At 33.3% G+C, this 23,112-nt stretch overlaps 1 protein-coding gene across 4 annotated transcripts; it reads right to left on the reverse strand.

The window, feature by feature from the left end:
• Positions 1–9,132: 9,132 nt before the first annotated feature.
• CLT1 (CRT (chloroquine-resistance transporter)-like transporter 1) lies at positions 9,133–21,693 on the reverse strand. 4 transcript variants are annotated; one of them, XM_078322694.1, is made up of 10 exons: positions 21,073–21,693; positions 18,687–18,832; positions 18,433–18,470; positions 18,230–18,345; positions 17,565–17,664; positions 17,436–17,471; positions 16,979–17,029; positions 16,516–16,639; positions 16,285–16,410; positions 9,133–10,043 (listed from the first exon to the last, which is right to left on the reverse strand). In XM_078322694.1, the coding sequence occupies exons 1-10, from the start codon at positions 21,489–21,491 to the stop codon at positions 9,895–9,897; spliced, it is 1,305 nt and encodes a 434-aa protein (XP_078178820.1). In that variant the 5' UTR covers positions 21,492–21,693; the 3' UTR covers positions 9,133–9,894. The 4 variants fall into 4 exon arrangements, with proteins under 4 accessions (XP_078178820.1, XP_078178821.1, XP_078178823.1 ...); XM_078322695.1 differs by having other exon boundaries at positions 9,133–9,281; positions 21,073–21,667; XM_078322697.1 differs by lacking the exon at positions 16,516–16,639 and having other exon boundaries at positions 9,133–9,281; positions 21,073–21,618.
• Between the last annotated feature and the right edge of the window lie 1,419 nt (positions 21,694–23,112).

Genomic DNA, 23,112 nt, shown 5'->3' on the forward strand with positions numbered 1-23,112 from the left:
TTGGACTTTCTGGTACGACCCTTACCAGGCTTGGTACGGCCCTTACCAGACTTAGCCGATTCAGCTCATCTCCCATCTTGTACGGCCTGGCCGTACCACCTTGGTACGGGCCGTACATAGATGCCGCCTGACAGAATTCAAATCTAGGCAGAGGCTATTTAAAGCGAGGGATCTCTCTATTTTCGAGGATTCCATTCCATTCCAGATTGAGAGCTCAGAGAAAGAGAGAAAGAGAGCAAAGGAGCAAGGAGAGAAGAAGAAGGAAGAGGAAGAGGCGAGAATCGACGGATCAACCTCTTCTCAACTCCCGATCTTCGATCTAGTTGTATCATGCCTCTCTTTATCTCTTTATTTGTATTTCTGGACAGATCTATGACTTGTGAGTAGTTGATCATTGTTTCTAGGGTTTGATGATGGATTTTCTTGATTTGTTTTGCTTTTCTTGATTTGGATCTTGTATGAACTCTTTTGATTGAATTGATTGTGTATTTGCTTGTCTTGATTACTTTGTCTTTCTGTGATTGCATATGGTGTGCCTATAGTGGTAGATCAACCCTAACAAGGTCATGTGACCATTGCCTTCTCTCAACCAAATCAATCCCTTTAGGTAGACTTGTTCGAATTGAAGCCGAAAGGTTGAATTCTCCCCTAATTGACAGATTAGAGGATACCTTAGATCTCCAATCAATCAACTAGAGGATCTGGACCAAAACACGAGAGTTGAGGTTTAGAAACCCTAGAAGGTGAAGAATTGACTCCAAAACCTAGATCTTGAACCAACAAACGAGAGTTGAGGTTTAGGAACCTTAGGTATGGTCAATTGAACATTTCTCAAGAGTTTTATACGAGGTACCAGCAAGAAATGCATCAACTCGAACTTGTAAGCTCTGTTCTGGTACATCAGTACGGGTCTTACAAGAGTGGTGCGGCCTACCCGTACCAAGCCCCACACGGCTTGGTCGGACCAGGTTGGTGCGGCCTAGCCGTACCAACTTGGTAAGACCCGTACCACTAGAGGCAAATCAGAGATGAAGTCTGAAACCCTTGAAACATTTTTTATCCTAAATCAAAACACAGTTTATACTTTTCCTTGCACAGTTACTATTCTATTGCATTGTTTGATTGTTTGAATTGATCCTTTAGGAAGATTAAATACCAAAACTCCTTCTTTCTCACTTCTAGTCTTTAGTCGAGATAAGTAGACTCTAGAAAAAGAATCCGTCCCTGTGGATCGATACCCGATTATACTCCTCGATAGAGTTGTGCACTTGCAACCCTAATCGGAAGGTGTAACCGCGGTTTTAAAAGGTACGCTCTCAAGCGTACCGAAACTTGAGTTGCGCTTTCACGCGAACAATAGGATGGCACAAAATTCTCAGAGTAACTAGGACATAATTGTATAACTATTTTAAACACGAACAAATTTATGTAGCTTTTTCAAAGAAAACAAAATGTACTTTGTAAAAGAAAAACTGAATCCGAAATAGGCAAGTCTCTTTCTAGCCACTGCAAATAAACTGTGCTAGACTGAGGAAATATATGACACGCCGTGACATAATGTGATAAATACGTCGTGATTTATTTACGTGATGTGATGAAAATAGTGGCGGATGATCACGTCACGTGTAGTCACACCGTGACCATACGTGACGTGACTTAAATTAGTCACGTTAAATTTTTTTATTTATATTTTAATTTAAATTGTTAAAAATACAGGAAAAAAAATGTAAAGAATATGAAAAATTCTAATTTTTTTAAAATAAGTAATAATATTGTAATTTTTTTTTTTGAGAAAACACTTTGGACATCTGATATTACTTAAAAAAATTTAAATTATAACTATTCATTAAACTAAATTACAGAAAATAAAAACCATTATACATGAGTGACAGTATCACTCAACTTATAGTAAAAGAGAAATATGAATATTCTATGCGTACCAAAAAAATTGGATACTCTATGTTTCATACCGTGACATGACTGGTTTGCGTGATGTAACGTATAATTTTCGCTCGAATGCAGTCACGTCACGCAACATGCGAATCACGTCACGTAATCAATACACATGACGTGACGTGACGTGACGTGACTGATCACGCCGTAGCTAATTTCCTTCTCTAACTGTATGTGACGCTTATTATATCTCGACGACGAAACATCCGTGCTTTATCTCTGACTATTCCGATAGCACAAATACATCATACCGAATATCCAATTTTAAAATTTTATGCCTAACACTGAAAAATACTCATCTAATAATCTTATTAATTAGATGTATTTGTACTATGTACATGCATACCCTCTTTGCTTGACCTTAGATATGTACATGCGATGCTTTGTGCAATCAATATACAGTAAAGAAAGGTTGGATGATGATATGGTGCACTCCGCTAGCTGCATCCCAATTTTTCCTTTTTAAAAGTGATATGTTACTTGAAGAATTTATATATATAATAATGGACATATATTAGGCATGCTTAAAATTTATGTGACTCATCACTCATACAAAGTTATATTGATCTTTGGCCGGACTTAGGATTTTTGTAGGAGAAAAAAAAAATATAATCGAGTTTAAATAGCTAATTAGGTTTAAACCTGTTAACTAGGTGCTTGATAAAAAAATAATGTTTTAATTTATACTTTTCAATACTTTGACATGTAATTTCTGATTCTCTAACCTATAATTTTAATTATCAATCATAATTCAAAAAATTTATTTTAATTTTAACTCTAAATTTAATCTGAATTACAAATCAAATATTCAGAGAGAGAAAAAGTTTTAGAGAAGAGCAAAACCGATTGGAACATTCGGATCTCAACTAAAACTTGAGATCTAACGGAGGGGTTTAGGGTTGTTATTCTTTTGAAAAAGTAACGTAGAATCTGTTGTTATTCTTTTGAAAAAGCATAAATCTGTTTATTTATTTATTTTTCTCATCTAACTGTTGATCTTCTGAATAAAAATTGAACGTTTGGATGAGAAAAAACAAAAATTCGTGATGAGAAAAACGGAATTTTTTTTTTTCCAAAAACATAAAATAATAACCGATTCATACTCTAACAACTACAAAAAAAAATGAGAGTAAAACATAAATTCGTCTGCATGAGGAAAAACAAAATTTTGTTTTTTTTTATTAAAAACTCATAAGTATTTTCATTAATCAGGACAAATCAATTACATATAGTTTTGTACCAGTACATATAACATATGTATCGATACATTAAAGAGTTTGGCAAATATAACATCAGTGTCATTTTAGCCTAGATAACACTAACTCTAAAACCTATCAAATCGACTTCGAACGACTAATCCAAACCATTCAAACCGATTTACATTATGAGTGATGCATTTACATACAATTTTTTTTTATATTTTTGAGTTATTTTAGTATCAAATCAAGCGGTAAAAATATTGAAAAATGAATGTATTAAAATTAACTTAAAAACTCACACATTTGACCGCTTGACTTAATACTAAATAAATTCGAAAAGTTATAAATTTTGCATGTAAATGCACAACCAATGAAGTAGATCGGTTTGAATGGTTTGGATTCACTATTTGAAATCGATTTGTTAGGTTTTAGAGTTGGTGTTATATAAATTGAAATGACACTGATGTTATAATAGCCAAACTCTACATTAAATTTTACAACTGAAACCCATTTACAATAGTAGACAAGAAAAATCAAAAAAAGAAAGCAGAACCAAAAGTTTATGCGCTCAGATCAATAGATATTGAGCTTGTAGGATTTTCTGTGCTTGTGCTTAGATTGGTAGGTTGTGAGCCTGCATAATTTCTTGTCATTAGCACAAAATAGTGCTGTTGTAATCGAGTCGAGACAGGGGTATCCAGGTTAGCCTTCGTACAGAGAAAGGAGATAGGAAGAAGCGAGAAGAAGAAGCAAGAGAGGAGAAAAAGGAGACAACAGTAGTCCAACATCATCATCGTCGTCATTAACCATAAAACGCGTACCTTATTTATATATAATTATTGTACATACTAGAGAAGAGGTGAAGCGAATTCACAGCACCTGCATTCGAACCCGAAGAGTTGAAAGGAATGAAGAGCAGTGACCAGATCCGTTAGGCGAGACAGAAGCACATACTCGAATAGACGAGGCGGAGCGAGGAGCGGTGGCCATATCCTTTAAAGGAAAACACCACTCGAATTAGAATATAGACGACGCAACCGGAATAGAAGAAGGAGGGAAGGGCAGACCACGGAAGACTGAGCAAATTGATCGACTCTCAAAACTACAATTTTGAGTCGCCTTAGATATCGCACCAAGGCGATATCCTTGAGGCTGTTGCGGAGTTGACAAAAAAAAACAACTGATTTGTAAAAAGACTTCTCGTTTTGTCACATGATACTTCCCATTATCTTTTTACTTTTTTTGGTCGTTTATTAGCATTAAAAATATCTCGCGGTCTCAGTTGGACGTTTATCGTATATATAAGACTAGAAAGTTGCATGTTTGGATGACAGAAAACTAGTTATGATAACGAAAAATATTACAAACATAATAAAAATTGTGAAAACTTAAAAAACAGAAAAAAGAAAAAAAAATTGAGTTAAGTTTAGAGGTCAAGCCACCAAACTATTTAATACTTTTGTAATACAAAAAATGATTTTTTTCCATCTGGATTTCAAATCCATCAAAAACATAAAATTGTATTGATAAAATAGTAATGATACAAGATATTTGTTGGGGCTAATTAATCAAAAGATGATTTATTCAACTCATAAGAGACTCGCTCACCCAACAGAAATTCAATGAGGACTTGCTCACCCAAAGAGACCCGAAGCAACCTCGCTCACTCTAAGTTTAACATCACACTAAGACAGAAACAAAATAACTCTAATCTAATCTCCTCTTTCATAACCTATGGGCTTATATAAAAGACAAACAAAAATATCCCTGTTACATAATCTTGAAATATATGCTTTTAAAACAGCAAGATTTTCTCTTTAATGAGCCATAATATTATATTTTTAGTGAGCTGTTAATTGACAGCACCATATTTCCTTTTGTTTCTCTCATCAATTGGCTTCATGAAGTTACACATGGTCATATTTCAATTGTCTTGAAGCAATATATATATATATATAGAGAGAGAGAGAGAGATGGGCTATGGTGCATTGCAATGCATGAACCCTTTTATGCATTGCACTCTAAATCATGGATTTAAAGTCCAAACGACCAATCCGAACCGTTCATCTTGTTCTTTATATTAATATGTGCTTGGGGACCAAATTTTACATTTTTTGGAATTTTATCACTATTTATTAAGCAATTTTGAAAGTCGCTGATCTGATGGTCCAGAAAATTTTACTGTTTTTTACTGTTCACAGCAAAACAGCAATTTTCAAAAATGCTTAATAAATAGTAAAAAAATTCCAAAAAATGTAAAATTTGGTCTCCAAGCACATTTATATATGGATTAAACATCTAACAGTTCGGATCGGTCGTTTGGACTTTAAATCCGTGATTATAGTGCAATGCATAAGGGGGTTCATGCATTGCAATGCACCATAGTCCATCTCTCTCTCTCTCTATATATATATTGTCCCTATGTCCAGTGGCATATTCTGTTATTAATTCATGCATCAACTAATCAACATGTTGTTAGATGTAGTAATGAATACTTTCATGTATAAAATTGGACTATATTGGTGTCTACTTGCAGAGGCGGAGCCATGCTTTAGAACAATGGGGTCAAACATATATGGGATCAATTATATACAAACTTTATACAGAGAATGGGGATCAATTTTACCGTACCACGACAAAATTTTAAAATTAAGCATATTGTTTTAATATTTTAAATTTCAAGTATATATTTATAGTTCGTTCCAAAAATAGGTATAAAATAGAAATTGTTGAGCTGGACTTTTAATTATGGAAATCAAACATTACATAAAAAATTATATAGTATTATGCATAGAATGATAATTAATTTTAAAGTATTATGATATTTTATTCTAAATTATATAAAAAATCATGTATAAATATTTTTTTTGAAAAGAAAAATAGTCAATTGGTCTCAGTGGCGTAGCCAGGATTTGAGTCAGGGGTAGGCAGAAATTGGGTTCGTTTTTTTTTTTTTTTTTTTAACAGGTTCAGATTTGAATCACCTCCACAATTGTCTCCTCGCCTTCACCCGCCTACCAAATTGCATCTCTGCCTATCGAGTCGGTTGTAATTTCTAAATTACTAATTGATATCAAAATTACTAAAACAATTACTTGTAATTTCTAAAATAATTGGCATTAATTGGGCGGAGGAGAATCGATACTACGAATTGAATTCAGAGATAGACAAAATCAAATTCAGAGGTAGACAAAATTCATTAAAGAACTTCGTTCAGAGAAAAGAAAAACTAACAGCTGCCTACCCCTATTGGTCTTATACCTATTATCCTATTATTTAACTCCGCCTCTGAATTTTTGGTTTGATTATACATTTTTGTAAGCGTCTTGACGATTTCTTAACCGCTGTCGCTTCTGAATAGTATACCAATTAATACTCAATAAATGGATGCTATTTTCATGATTGTTTTCGAAATTATTACGACCAATAAGATCTGCTGACATGCACAACTTGAATTAGAAATATTTCCCATGACACTATGACAGCCTTTTAAGTTCATTGAACCCTCTAGAGGAGGTTGAAAAGAAAGATGGGCCTAGTCGGCTAGTTGTTGCTGGCATCCCATTAAAAATAGAACAGATACGTTGGATTTTAAATTTGAATTGAATTATTCATTGTACTTTGAAAATATCTCTGGAAATTCTGTGAGCTCGTACAGTCATATTCATACCTCCTAGGCATATGTGAAATTTTGATGCCTAAGGGCTTCAACTGTCAAAAAAAAAATATGTGAAATTTTAAAATGAAAATTCCTCTCAGTAATCTGATGGATCCAACGGCTACCAAAGTTTTATGATGATTAATATTAGGTAGGTTATGAAGAGTTTGGACAACTGAGTTTACCATTGAATTTAACGGTTATGAAAATCATACTTAAATTACATGATATTTGATCAATTCGCTGCATACATTTATAATATCATCTTTTGATTTTTAATCGTTTCTAACTTGAGTGAGACAGTTAATCAAAATTATAAAATATTTTTGTTACCGGATGAGTGTGAATCTCATTCTTTTTTTTTTGTCTCTATTAAGTCCCTATTTTTTTAAATCTTTAACAACTTAAAACTTAAAAAATTAAATATGAAAATAAAAATGTTGGATAATCTATATCAACTTTCTCTGTGCATATGTAATAGATATTTTGATATTTTTTAATTGAATAAAAAACCTGCAAAAAATACATTCATATGAATAATTTCTAAATGTTATCTTTCAACTTATTAATTTGTATAATTACAAGTAAAAATAATAATATTTTATTTGCATATAGAAAAATAATATAAATTACATCTACTAATTTTATTTCCTTTTTTCCTATTACAAAATTAAAAATACAAGCATGACAAATACGCAAAAATATAAATATTTGACCTGTCCTCAACCAACATATATTAACTCCATTAACAGAGAAGTTGCGTCCAATCTTAACTCCATTAATGGCTTTATATGTGAAGTAAAAATGAAAAAAAAAAGTGAAAGCTCCTACCAAGGAATTTCCAAAGAGAAAAAAAAAACATGGAAAAAGCGAGACGTTTGAACAACAAACAAAATTTCTTGGGTAAAATAGAGAGAGACGTTTGTATAACAAACAAAAAATAAAGTATACAGAGAATTTTCTTCCAGGAGTTATCCTTTAAAACCACCTAACCCATCTAATATTAGATGAACCAAATTGACTTACCGTAGAAAAATGTCGAATCTTGTTTTTTTGCTTACAGAAAAATATCGAATTGGTCGTAGAAAAAAGATAGCCATTATGCATAAATTCTACTGATCGTTTTGACACGTCAGCTGACCCCACAAGTCTCCTCTACGCCCATGAAACAGTTGTCTTTTCTTACAAAAGAAAAAGGAAATATCATAATCAAAGCGAAAGTTATTCTGTCTTGTCATTGTTTAATTTTTTCTTGATGTACGGCTGTTACATCTCTCCTTTTTTCTCATTCATTGAACCTAAGATGCAAGTGTCAAGCGGGTCCTTTCGAAAAAATAGAAAAAAAGAGTTGAAGTGTGCAAGTTGGAGTTCTTGATCAGGTCCTCCAGTCCATGCAGCATTGTTGCTAGAGTGTCCATGGGTACAATACAAATAGGTTGAATCATTTTTACATCCATACCTACTAAGAATTGATCTTATTCATATCCTATCTATACCTGTTAAGAATTTGTTTTACCTATTCATATCCGTTAAAATTAGCGGGTAACAAAACGGTATTTGACGAATAACGAATAATACAAATATAATAATTTTATTAATTTTTCAAATAAACCATCAAACCTTATCATGTCATATATATGCAATTATAATTACTAATATAAAATTAAAATATAAATATGCAATTAATTCTAAGTAATAGTTTTTTATTAAGCAAAAAAAAATCAAAATCATAAATATCTCTTATAACAAATTCAATTTCTTAACTAAATAATAAAATATTTAGCATAATATTCTTTTTATAATATAGTTTATTTTATATAATTATCCGTTATTCAACGGGTACGAAATAACCTTTATCCGTACCCATATCCATTTATCTAACGAAAAAAAAATCATTATCAGTATTCATATTTAATAAATTAACGAAAAACAAATCTTGTTCATATCCATCTTATCAAATACGATATGGGATATGGATAAGGTAAACGGATGTCATTGACCACCCTAATTGTTGCGCAGTCTCTTTATTCATCCCCTATTGGCTTTCACCCATCACTGTCAGTCTGTCACTGACAGTGGACCACACATCATATCCTCGAAGTCGCGGCAATACCCGTGCCCATTTTGGTACCACGTGGGATGTATACCGTTAAGTTAATCAATGGAACGTAGACAATTAAATAGATCTTAAAACAGAGCAAAAAGAAATTAAGATTGAGAACTGAAAAAATAAATGTCAGCAAAATTATTTTAGCAGAAAATAACATCTGTTATCATTTCGACAAATTGTAGTACTTAATTGACCCATCACCGCACCTATCAAATAAAACATCTCTTTCTCATTTAAATTATTTTTTACCTACTACAAATTTGCAATGCATCATTTTCCTCGGGGTCTCCGAAAGGGCCCTCTCGCCATCTCACGTGCACCGCACGCGATTTCTCCTCCGTACCGGTTTCCTTCTATATATCTAGTTATCAAGTAAACAGCCAAATAAAAACGAGAGGAAGAGAGGAAACAAGCTAAAGAGAAAAAAGGAAAAAAAAAAAGGAACAGAGAGAGAGAGAGAGAGAGAGAAAGAGAGAGAGAGAGAGGGGGGAATTAACAAGACAAGGTCACAACGCCTCTTATATTACAATCACTTGTAGAGAGAGTGAGAGAGAGAGAGAGAGAGAGAGGATCATGGGACATTCTGGCAACGGTCAAGTGATTCTAATGGTGACGGTGGCGGTGGCAGTTGCATTGCTTGTTCTACCGTTGATTCTCCCACCCTTGCCGCCTCCTCCACCTCTCTTTATGCTAATCCCTGTTGTTCTCATCTTATTACTAGCCTCTCTCGCTTTCATGCCCCAAAAAGCCATCGACGCATCTTCTACCTTCCCCAAATGAGACCCGTTGTGCGGCATTGATCCCAATTACATGAAAAATGGTTCATTATGTGGATTTTTTGTTTACAAAATTTGTTGAGATACAGAGACCAAGGGGCCTATCTATGGCAATGGCAAAGGGAACAGACAGCGAGAAAGCTTTGAGGGGGGTAAAAGTAAAAGGAAAAAAAGTAGAGAAAATAAAATAAAAAGTTTCTATTGGTTGGAGGGGGTCTGAGGAGTCAGGCAGTAGAGAACTAAACCGGCCACGAGAACAGCTGCTCCTGCGATGAAGCCTCTGGGAAGAGATGAAGCAACGGCGATGTATGGCAGCGGAAGCGTGAAGGCGTAGATGGATAGAGGAACTGCAAATTAAAACAGAAATGAAAGATAAGAGGTGTTAATTAATCTGAATTTACTGAGGTTTTTTCTCTTATTTGGAAATATAGCAGAGGAAAATATGACTAGTTGAGATGATCAAGGCATGTGGTGTTTTGACTGTTTAATTATGTTGTAGTTTTTAAAATTTTGTTGAAGTTGATGATTTGTAAAATGGTTTGCTTTTCGATATAATTTTTTGTGAAGTTATGAAAAGTTGAAAAAATCACTTATTTGAAGAGTATTTGATTGATTGATACACTAACTGCCACGGATGCCTGATTTTTTGAGCTCAATTGCGTTTACAAAAGACAGTAGTTTCGGTAAAAGGAAAACTGGAAAAGTACTTGTTTACGTTCGAATGTATCCAGTTTACAGTTTTAAAAATCAAGTAAAATATCTTAATTTATCCCTACGATCCATGTCTAACCTTGAATCTACAAAAAAATCTTTTAAGCAAGTAAAATATCTTAATTTATCCCTACGATCCATGTCTAACCTTGAATCTACAAAAAAATCTTTTAAGCAAGTAAAATATCTTAATTTATCCCTACGATCCATGTCTAACCTTGAATCTATCCAGTTTACAGTTTTAAAAAGCAAGTAAAATATCTTTAGTTTATCCCTACGATCCCAAAAAACTTTTAAGCTGTATACGTTGCAGCGGTGCAGCCTAATGAAACAATGGCAAAGATTGTTAATATAAGCAATTGGTGGGAAATAGATGAGAAGAGTAGAAGACGCAAGATAAGAGGACTGACGATCCCACATACATGAGGGAGGGAGTATTTGAGATTCGTGCCAGATTGAAATAGCCGGTTCGGATCTCATCCTGCCAGGTCAGGTACCTGACTGGATCTGAATTCAGATAAGAGGGGCACAGTAAGTTCATCTGCATTAACTCAAAAGAGCATCTTTTGAGTTGACGCATCTTAGACCGTCTGATTTTAAACGAAATTAATTCGGTCACAATTTATAATTCAGGAGTCTTTTAATATTAGTGTGAATCTAGTTTACACAGATTTTAAAGCGGATCGGACGGTTCAAATTCATTGACTCAAAAGATTCATTTTTGAGTTAATGCAGAGGATACGAATTCACAGTAAGACAAGTGGATAGGTGTAGGGGTGTTCATCAGTTCGGTTGAAACCGAATCGAGCTTAGCAAACCAAAGTTATAAATTCAATTTTAAAAATAGAACTGAATCGAACCGAATTAGCATTGCAATCGAACTGAACTGAACCGAAGTTTTATTTTGATTTGTTCGGTTCAAACCGAAATATATTATTATTTTTATTTAAAACAATTGATTTATAATGAACCGAAGTATATTAAGAAATAAACCGGAGTATTAAGAAATAAACCAACTATTTAAAGCAATTGATTAAGAAATAAACCGGGGCAGTTCGGATCAAATTCATATTATATAAAAGTTCGGTGGTTCGGTTATTTTGATTTAAAAAAATTTCAAACTGAATCGAACCGAAATTATAATTTAGTTTTAAAAAGCAAGTTGAACCGAACCATTAAACCGAACAAACCAAATCGAAATTATTATTCGGTTTTAAAAAGCAAACTGAACCAAATCATTAAACCGAACCGTTTGAACTAAACTAATTTGGTTCGGTTCAAAACCGAATAAACCAGACCCAATGAACACCCCTAGATAGGTGAATCCGTATCCTCTGCATTAACTCAAAAAGAAATCTTTGGAGTTAATGAATCTTAACCGTCTGATTTTAAATGGAGCCAATCTGACCCTGCTTATGATATAGGGGTTCTTTAATATTAGTGTGAATCTAGTCTGTACAAATTTTAAAACATATCGGATGGTCAGAATTCATTAACTCAAAAAATTTCATTTTGAGTTAATGCGGAGGGATACGAATTCGGAAACACTATCCTCTGCGGAGTTTTTCCGTGCGGCGCTTTTAATCTGGTCTGTTCATTTCGAATCGGACGGACTGAATTAAGGGTTCACCAAATTTTGAGTTTTTTTTTAAATTCGGACAAAATCTGATTTGGTCCGTCCGATTCAAAATGAACGGACCAGATTAAAAGCGCCGCACAGCACCGCAGGTAAAAACTCCGCAGATATACTTTTCCACGAATTCGTCCATAGGTACTTAGGTAGGTTAGACTGGTCTCTATTTTTTTTATTTTTTATTTGAAACCCCTATCTAGACTGGTCTCTATTGAACAGGCTATCAATGAAATAAAGCAGCCCCTTGTTTTGCAAAGTCTTCTACTCAAACAAGCTTTGGAAATTGGAACCTAATAATCTGATGCTACGATGCAGATGTGCAATTGCCAAGAATTGAGGGAATATGCCCGAGTCGCAATAACTTGGCACACAAAATGTAGAGAGATTGTAACAGGTAATTTCCGCTCTAGTGTTATAATTCCAAGCTCCTATACCAAAATGGAAAGGGAGAGAAAGAGGTAACATACTCACATGCATGCTATGTTGCTAACATACTATTAAGAGGAGGGTTGAAATGCCTCTATTTTTTGTCTTCACTGTGTCTCTATTTTTAAAAACTTAAATAACTCAAAATTTAAAAGATAAACGTTAAAATAAAATCGTTAGATGTGATTTATGTTATTTTTTTATATATCTATAAAAAAATTATCACATTTTGATTTTGCTTTTATATGAATCAATAAGTTGAAAATTCAACGTCTATAAATTATCCACATTAGTATACATTTTTACAAGATCAAGATAACAACCAAAACAAAGTTGAAATGCCATAATTTTTACACATGCATAGATAAAATGATATAATTCATATCTAATGGTTTTATTTTGAATTTTAAGATTTAAATTTTGAGTTATTAAATTTTTTAAAGCTTTTAAAAATAGAGACACAACGAAGACACAAAAAATGAAGGCATTTCAACCGTCCTCTACTATTAAAGTGTCAATAAAGAGGCCTATGTAGCGTGTAGATCAATACCCAAAGGCCAAAGCAACAACCTCTCGTCCTTGATTGCGTACAGTAAGAAAACGATGGGGGCCCCAACTGTTGCACACATAGTACGATCTGTCTGCCGCATATGTACCTGTCCAGGAAGTCATATCCTCTCCATTAACTCAAAAAAAGAATCTTTTGAGTTAATGAATTACGATCGTTTGATCCGCTTTAAGATACATGCAGACTAAATTCACGCTAATATTAAAGAACTTCTGATTATAATCCGTGATCAAATTGACTCCGTTTAAAATCAGATAACCTAAATGCATTAACTCAAAAGATGCTCATTTGAATTAATACAGACGAAGGTAACCATCTTTTGAGTTAATGGAGACGATGGTCAGAGGACAGAGGCTATCTGCTTGCTGGTAACCATCTCTCAAAATATCAGCAAACATCATCATGATTATGCTACATAATTAACTCACTAGATTTGCCGATATTTTTATTTATATCCATTATTTCATATATTTTATTAAAAATAATCAAAGTTTTAAAGTTTTATTAAAAATAAAAAATTTCTTGCGACTTGAGGGTCTTGAAATTAAGGCCCAAGTCGCAGGAAATTCCTACGATTTGTTTTTTTTTTCTCTTTTTCCTGCGACTTGCACTATAAAAACTTGGAATGTGTGATTTATTTGTTTTTAATATATGTGTCATGCACTTTTCACCTTTTGACTAGGTGCTATAGCTTTCTTTATAGCTATATAAGTCCAAAAAGTCGATCAAAACAGTTAGATTTGATTTTTATATTTAAATGTGCTCGGAAATCAAATTTTATATTTTTATGATTTTTTTTACTATTTATTAAGCCACTTTGAAAATCGTTAATCTAACGGTGACTTCTGTTTTGTTAAGCCACCGTTAAATCAGCGATTTTCAAAGTGACTTAATAAATAGTAAAAAAAATTCATAAAAATGTAAAATTTGGTCTCCAAGTACATTTTAATATAAAGATCATATCTAACTGTTTGGATCGACTTTTTAGACTTTGAAAATTAAAAAACAACTTAATTGCATGAGATCTCAGGAACAATCGATTTGATATTAGCCAATCTCTCTCTCTCTCTCTCTCTCTATATATATATATATATATAGAGAGAGAGAGAGAGTAAAGCTACACTACTTCGCGAATTAAACATGTTGTTTTAATTCGTGCTGATATCTCTAGTTTCGAAGTTCAAATAGCTGATCCAAACCGTTAGATATTTAATCTATATTAAAATGTGCTTGGAGACGAAATTTTACATTTTTTAGAATTTTTTTACTATTTATTAAGATAGTTTGAAAATCGTTGTTTTTATTAAAATTCTGCACCATTAAAAAATAACGATTTTCAAACCATCTTAATAAATAGTAAAAAAAATCCAAAAAATGTAAAATTTGGTCTCCAAGCACATTTTAATATAATTAAACATCTAACGGTTTGGATCGGCAATTTGAACTTCGAAACTAGAGATATGAGCGCGAACAAAGAAGACTGATTCTTCTCCCGGTACAGGTTTACATCATAGGATATATTTATCGAAATTTTTATTAATATTAAAAAAATTTAATAATTTTCAAATTCTACTCCTACGCAGGATTTCAAAAATTGTTCAAACTGGTCAAAATCTCACTGGTTTTTAACCTATTACCGGTTATTTTCCAACCGGATCTAGAATTGAGACAGGTGAGATTCTTGCTGGTTTCAAGAAAAAACAAACTGATTAGATTCCCACCATTTTTTTTTGTTTTTTTACTAAACAAAAAAATTTATAATTTATTTATTTTTTGTATTGAAATATTAGAAATGTTTAATATATTTCTTTGAAAATAAATGAAAAACAATATAATTTGAATTATTAGAAAGACTACGATAAATAACCCGGATCAATATTTTTCAAGTCGGATTTTTTGCGATTGTAAGAAAAATTAATATATTTCATTATGTGTTATTGGAAAAAATAAATATGTTTTTATTCTGAGTTATTGATCGAAGTTTAAAAGTCACTTCTAAGTAATACAAAAAATATTTTCTGTATTTACTTAGAAGTGACTTTTGAATCGGGATCAATAACTCAAAATCCAAGCATATTTTTTTTTCCAGTAACACTTAAAATAATATATATATTAACTTTTCTTACTGTCGTGAAAAATCCAGCCTGAAAAATATTGATCCGAGTTATTTGTCGCAGTCTTTCTAATAAATCAAATTATATTGTATTTCGTCTATTTTCTAAAAATATATTTAACATTTTTAATATTTCAATACAAAAAATAAATAAATTATAAATTTTTTTGTTTTGTAAAAAAACAAAAAAAAAATGGTGGGAATCTAATCAGTTTTTTTTTTTTTTAAACCGGCAAGAATCTCACCGGTCTCAATTCTAGATCCGGTTGGAAAATAACTGGTAATAGGTTAAAAACCGGTGAGATTTTGATCAGTTTGAACAATTTTCGAAATCCTGAGTAGGAGTAGAATTTGAAAATTATTAAAAAAATTTAATATTAATAAAAATTTCGGTAAAGATATCCTATGATGTAAACCTGTACCGGGAGAAGAATCAGCCTTCTTTGTTCTCTCCCGTGAGAAGTCACAAATTCCTTGGTGGATATTTTAGTTGGAAACTTGGAATGCTTAATCACATCTTTATTAAAAAATAAAACAAATTAAATTGTACCGAGAGACTGAACACTCCCACTGCAAGCTTCTAAATGAAGTTTCTAAGCGCATTAGTCATTTTACTAAAACACTATTTTTTATTTTTTCATAATGTTAATTTTCCTAATTAGTACTTTTTTTAGGTGGTCCTAATTTGGGAGCGATTAACTGCTTTGCTCCAGAATATGACATATATCCAGATATCCTGATCCAAATATTGTTGTTTTACTCTGAAATGCTGAGATTATGTTTGCCAAGTTGAAAATGTAACAGGCCAGATGCAGAGTACTGCGGTCCAGATTCCCCCCCCCCCCCTCCACCTTTATACTAATAATAATGGTACCATTGTGGAAAGTTTTATAAGTTGCACCTATTGGGAAACACATCAGTGACAAGTTGGTACTGCACTTGTAGGTGACACAGTTCTGTGAACATAATAGAAATATATATGCCTCAAATCACTGTCTTAAAATTAGTTTAGGTGCTTTAAGCAGCAATGTACTGATTATTTGTTTCTTAATCTTTTGATAGAAAAGTGTTTTTATTTTACGAGTTTTCATTAATTAGTTTTTATAAACAAAATTGAAAAGGGAAAAAGACACCGACCTGAAAATGTAGATGCAAGACAAGATACGACAGCAGATGAAATTTTAAGTAGATGCAACAGCGATATGTTATATGCCATGTTAACAAGCACAAACAGCAATGGTAAAACTGGCGCACCATCGCAACCTACCACAAGTCATAATATACCTTATCAGCACAGGAAAAATGGAATATTATTCAAATAGCGTCAAGTTATTAAACCGTAATCATTAAGAACAGATAAGTGCATACCAGCTGATAGTGATCCAATATTAAGAAAACATCCAGCGCCATTTTTAATATAAGCAGGCAGGAGATGGAAAGGAACTCCCCATAATTTTGACAAAAAGGGTAGTAAAAGACACATGAAGAGAGCCTGTATGAGATGCATGTATTGATCAGGTGGTGAATTCAGAAGAAATATATATTAATAACAAAGTTAATGCAACACCATAGAACTCAGTATAATCTTACACACGAACTGTATTTAAGGTTCCAATATATTGAGTCACTACTCACTGAACGTAGTGTACATAGGCTTTCACGAATGATCTCATGTTTTCTCATTATTGTTTTTTATTTGTATTTATATCCAAAATGAATTGGTTTGATGTATTTTGTATGATTTTCCATAGGAGCTGCACTGGTATTGCTATTACCATCCATTTCATGGCCTGAGAACTTTATGCTTGTCAGTATTATACTGGATAGTTACCTGATATGCAGACCCAAATGAGTTGATGACAAAGAGATCAACAGATCCTCCCTGCATCAATTTAAAGCAGATCAAAACAAGTATTGCTTATATTACTATTGCTTAAATGAACCTTTTTGAATAAAAAAAAAATCGTGGTAATGTCAGACTGTGGTTGAGGAAATCTTGCAATATAACATCATGTTGCAAGGAACTGTTTTTCAGAGGATTGTGGACCATCCAAAAACAGTGATTTTGTATCTACCTAATAAAATAGTAAAAGATTTTCAAAATATGTAAAATTTGATTTCCAAGCTTATTTTAATGGGGAGATAATGTTGAGTAGTTCATATCGACTGTTTGAACTTTGAAAACGGAGATAAGGAAGTGAGGCATGATTGGGGCACAATAACAATGGAGCATTTTAACCCTACTCATTTAACAATTAAGTGATGCTCCTATTAAAAATATTGTATACCTTCAACCGCTTCCTAGCATCCAAGAATATTATTTCCTGCATGGGTAGAAAGTAACATATTTGAATAATATAATTTGCTTAGAGCAAAGAACATTTTACTGGGCTTAATGAATGTCATAGAGCTTGTACCTTTAATACAGTATCAGCAGCTTGAAATAGAAAGGAACTTATCATTAGAAGTGGCCAAAAAATACCAGCACCTTTTAGTGATGCATTAGCTCCAGATCCACTGTAAAAATAAACACATTTTCTTATTTGGAACAATTACAACACAAATTTTCCAAAATTAGGTTAAATTTTTTTACTAGTAAAAGACGAAAAAAAATATTCAAATGGCACTCAATATCTAATCAAGAAGCAATACTGTTTTTTCCATTAATTTATTTATTAGAAATAATCTAACAAAAATAACAGTTTATTTATTAGTATGATTACAACAGTAATTGAAAAGTAGTATAAAACCATTTGACTAGTAAAGAAATTGACAGCATTTAACATCTAATCAACAATTACCATTCCAAATTGGATTTTGATCAGTACCCCTTTTGTCTCTTCTATTAAAGAAATTTTCAACAGAACACGTACTTTAAACAAACTGAATTATTCTGGTAGGGATGGCACCAACATCTGGGAATAAGAGTCAAGTAGGAAAAGTGCCATAAAAAATCCAATCTGCTATACCAGGCATGTTCCAGTAATAACCAGTAAGTCATGGTACCGTATACCTTGCAACTTTAAAAGCAATTACCTAAAAAGTGTTTTAAGTGCGAATTGTAGATAGTAAAAGTAATTACCTTGCAACAGTAATTACTACTCCAGCGGTCACAAGAAAACAACCAAGTATTTGATTGAATCTATATCGCCTCCTTAGAAATATTGCCGAAAGTAAAAGTTGCCATACAAGAAAGGTCTGCAAATGCCAGCATTAGCTATAGTTTAGCAAATCATTCCATTATACGCACATGAAGTTCTTTAAAAGTGCCTGTAGACCATGTACCTGAGAAAGTATTGGTATTGAAGCCCCAGAGAGAACAGCTGTACCAGTAAAAGAGAATCTTATCTAAGAATTATTTAGAGCGAACTAAAGCTTAAATTAAACGTTATTTTCTTTTAAGGCACAGTACAAGCTTTCGGCTGACTACATTTCACTGTATCAACTCGTACAGGTGTTGATGGTAATACTTGAGATGAAAAAAATATTCATGTGCTGACAAAGAGACAAGATGAGATAAAAAAGGCCAGAAAGTTTACCAGCAGCTGCCATGCCAGATGCAGCCGCTAGGGCTTCTAGAAGCCCCACTGCTAAAAATGGTGTCTGTGGTAGCGAGAGCATCTCATCAGTCACAAGTCCAGCTTTTTGACGTATGTATAAGATGGAGAAATACACAACCACATACCTTGCAAGTTTAGGTATGATAATTCAGAATTAAAATGATTCATATGTATAAATTTGAAAAATGAAAAATGCAGTCTGACAAATACTTGTAAAAGATGAATAAACCAGTAGATTGAGTTCAAAATAATGAAAGAGACTAGGGATACAAAATTGAGGTTCTAAACTTATGTTGTTGTAATAAAAGACACAAGATCAATACATGATATTCTCTATTTTTCTAAACTTATTACAATTATGCAAAATTGAGGTTCACAAACCAATTATCAATTAAATCAGTTGCCATGGGCATGTATACAGAATTCTCAATGCAACCTAGAATTGAACATGTTTCATACTAATAAACCAGTTTTTTTCAGTTTCTTGTTCAAGCCGCAATATCAGATTAATAAACTGAGCACAAAATAATCAGAGACTAGGCACTTGAATGTGATATGCTTTACGTTGTGCCAATCGTACATTTGTCCCTTGTTTAAACAAGAATCCTTTCAGAGACTAGGGATATATTTGTGACAGTAGTGCACAGAAAAAAAAAAAAAACTGTTCAAGAGCAAGATATTTCTCATGTTAGAGGCCGTCCTGGTTTTTCACTTATTAAAAACGATGGCCTGTAGATCTATGGCCCAAAATTGGAATTACAATGGGGCAAGGATCAGTTTTGGAAGCGCACCTGCTGGTCCAGCTCCATGAATTTTGACGGGATCATCTGTGGTTGTCAAGAATATTTGGTATTTTAAAATGACTGTGACAGTGTGACACCAACCGCCAAAAAAGAACATGTGCCCCTCGGCCCCCTCCACATCCTGACGCAAAGGCACACGTCCAAATGCATTTGCGGGTCTCTACAACGTCAGATCTACTCTAACTCTTTACTATGTGTCTAACCATGTGGTTCAATTTTGAACCCCTCAAAAACACCTTTTTATTAGTGTATTAAATAACAAGTGTCCTTTGACTACTGCAAAAAGCCTTAGAATCTTTTCGAAATCATTTTTTAAGGATGGTGAGGATGTCATCCCACATAAGTAATCACATTCCAGGGCCACAGAATCAAACCTCATCTGTCAGACCACCAGTTCAACAATTGATGTCCGAAAAGGTGTACTACCCAGGGCCCACATGCCAACTAATGTTAGATTCGCATGCCATTAAGATAAAATTATACCCGATGTTATTATGAAATTTTAAACTCAACTCCAATTTATACTTTCTAAAATTTATTTTCACATAATCATGTTTTCCTTCTCCTACTCGGAAGCTGGGTGATCTGACCTCGGTTCAAGGTCTGGTCGAAATTATCCAATTCACATCAATCGTGCATACAACTTGAAATTGTTTATACGAACTTTAGTGCGAATTGGACGGAGACGATCGGATATCAAATCAGATTTGATCATATAACTATTGAACAGCCCTCTTTCCTCCAATTTCTATCCATCCAAGAAAACAGACAAAGAAACATTTTTCTATTTTTCGACAAAGACGGATAAACATGATCGCATTCTCTCACGCTTTTTTTTTTTTGTCACAATCTATTTTCCTCGTTTTCTTTTCGTTCTGACTTTTCAGTTTTAAATTTTTGTTTATGTAAAAAAAACCAAAAGGTTGATAGCAGACTGGCGGTGAGAAATATAAAGGAGAGAGAAACGTGACAAATTGAAATTATCACTTGTTTGTTTCTTACAAATGAAAAAGAATTATATTGACTGCATTTAATTAATAAAATGGAAATTTAGCATCCTCAGATAATCAACTAAAATATTAATTCAACCTGATAAGGACAGGGCCCCGCTTGCGTATTATCTTCCCCGCGTATATCGAAAAGTGGGATATTAAATGCTAGTGATTGATTATTAGGATTGTAATTGTATATTCACGACCGCGAACTACAAAATTGCATGATCAAATTTCTACCATAACAACTTCATATTTCCAATTTTATGGATATTTTATTTCAAATAATCTGTGCCCGTAAAACACTGAAATTGTTGCAGCTAACAATAGCCTCGGATTTGCCCGTGGTGAACTTATTTTGTTTTTCATTAGTGTGTAATTATCTTCTTTTTTTTCTCTCTCTTCTAAGGCTGCATTTACCACAACCAACAAACACCGTAATTTATATCTGAAACACAGCGTGTCTAACTGTCCCCGAGGGATCTAACTAAAATAACAAAAAAAATATAAAATAAGACAAAAAAAGTAAAAGCAGCATAAACAAATCAGGAATTGAACTGTAAAGCTTACCCGAATGTGGCAAACTGAGCAAGGAAGAAAGGATATTCCTTTAGAGGCACCAGTGCCAGCTTGTGGAGAACTCGATTCGCTGTGCCCAGCACCACTGTGGCCGAAGCTGCGATGGCTATCTGCACTGCCGCCCCCCTTCTCTCTGCGGCTGCCACGTCATCAGGTGACGTCCTTACTGCACTGTAGCAATTCACCTCAGTCGATCGCCTCACTTGTGGACTCCACCTGATAGCGACTGTGTCATGGGATCGCCTGATCGTCCTTCCGATGGAGGGAAGGGATTGGACGCCTCCTGCATTTATTGAATTGGTTGTTGGGATATGGTTTGAGATTGAACTGTAGGGATGAAAACATGAGCGCGGTTTGGGAACTGATCGAGGAATTGGAAGATTCGAAGGTCGCCAATGGTACGTCGCCATGGCTGATGAGTCAGATCAGAGAGTTTCCTCTCGCTCTATTTTTATTTTTTATTTTGTAACCTTGGCAGGGGTTACCAAGTGACTCTCTCTCTCTTCCCTTTTATACCTTCTGTTTTTGTGAATTTAAATTGATTGGTGGTGGCGAATGGTGACAGAGATAATTTTTTATTTGAACGCAGGACTGCAGGAGCGAATTTTATTTGTCTCTCTTTTAGCGGGATGCAATCAGTGAGCTTTTGTTGAATTCTTTTTTGCACATATGCCCTAGAAACTTTCTCTATTTGTGGATTTTTGAAAAAGGAAAAATCCAGTTTCGGCATATTGGGAACAAAAAAAAACATGTGCAGATGAGTTACAACAATATCTAGTTTTCAAAGCGTCTATCTGAAAACCTCTCTAATCGACACGGAATGTGATGGTGATCCAATTGGAAGCGTATCCTCTGCGGAGTTTTTCCGTGCGGAGTTGTGCAGAGCTTTTAATTTGATCTGTTCGTTTCAAATCGAACGAACCAGATCAGATCTTACCCGAATTTTAAAAAAACTCAAAATTTGCGGAGCTTTTAATCCGGTCCATCCGAACAGAAACGAACGGACCAGATTAAAAGCTCTGCACGGAAAAACTCCGCAGATGATATCATTTCGATCCAATCTGACATAATTTATGATTGTGTTCAATAGACACAGAAGAACAAGGTTCAGAGGAAGAGGCCCGCATGCACGCCGACCCTTCTTTTGAGTGAAAAGGAGAGGCTCTCATTTGTCGTCAGGGGATCAAATCGTCTAGAGTTGCTTTCAGTACAATTTTATGAAATAAGAGATGGAATCCTTCAATAATAATGGTATTCATAATTTCGATAAGATTTTTATATTAAATTAGAAAGTTAATAAAATTGATTGTTTATTAAGTAGTTTTGAGTATTTTTAAAGAGGAGGGTTCAAATGCCTCCATGTTTTTGTGCCTTCATCTCTCTCTATTATTTTCAAAGTTCAAACAGTCGATTCAAACTGCTCAACCTAACCTCCATACTAAAATATGTTTGGAGACCAAATTTTATATTTTTAGGAATTTTTTTACTATTTTTTTAGATAGGTACAAAATCAGTAAATCTGAACCATCTAAAAACAGTATTTTTGTACTTATCTAAAAAAATAGTAAAAAAATTTCTAAAAATATAAAATTTGGTCTCCAAACATATTTTAGTATGGAGGTTAGGTTGAGCGGTTCGGATCGACTGTTTGAACTTTGAAAATGATGGAGAGATGGAGGCACAAAAACATGGAGGCATTTGAACCCTCCTCATTTTTAAATAGAGTGAGGCTTGGGTGCTGCATAAGGTCATCCCGTGCTACCGCCTAAAAAACTTAAAGTATAAATTTCATATTTCGATTTAAGTATCTCAATAAATTGATTATATAATAAACTTGTAGAATACTAATTTTTACTATTTTAGAATTTTTTTACTATTTTTATGATTTATGAAAGATGATAAAAAATAGTCTAAAATATTGATAATTTTTTTTTATTTTTATACCATTTTTCATAAATCATAAAAAATAGTAAAAATTAGTAACTTACAAGCTTATTATATAACCAATTTATTGAACTACTTAAATTAAAG

The sequence above is a fragment of the Carex rostrata genome, chromosome 21 (assembly GCF_964058835.1).
Source record: "Carex rostrata chromosome 21, lpCarRost1.2, whole genome shotgun sequence".
Taxonomy (NCBI): domain Eukaryota; kingdom Viridiplantae; phylum Streptophyta; class Magnoliopsida; order Poales; family Cyperaceae; genus Carex; species Carex rostrata.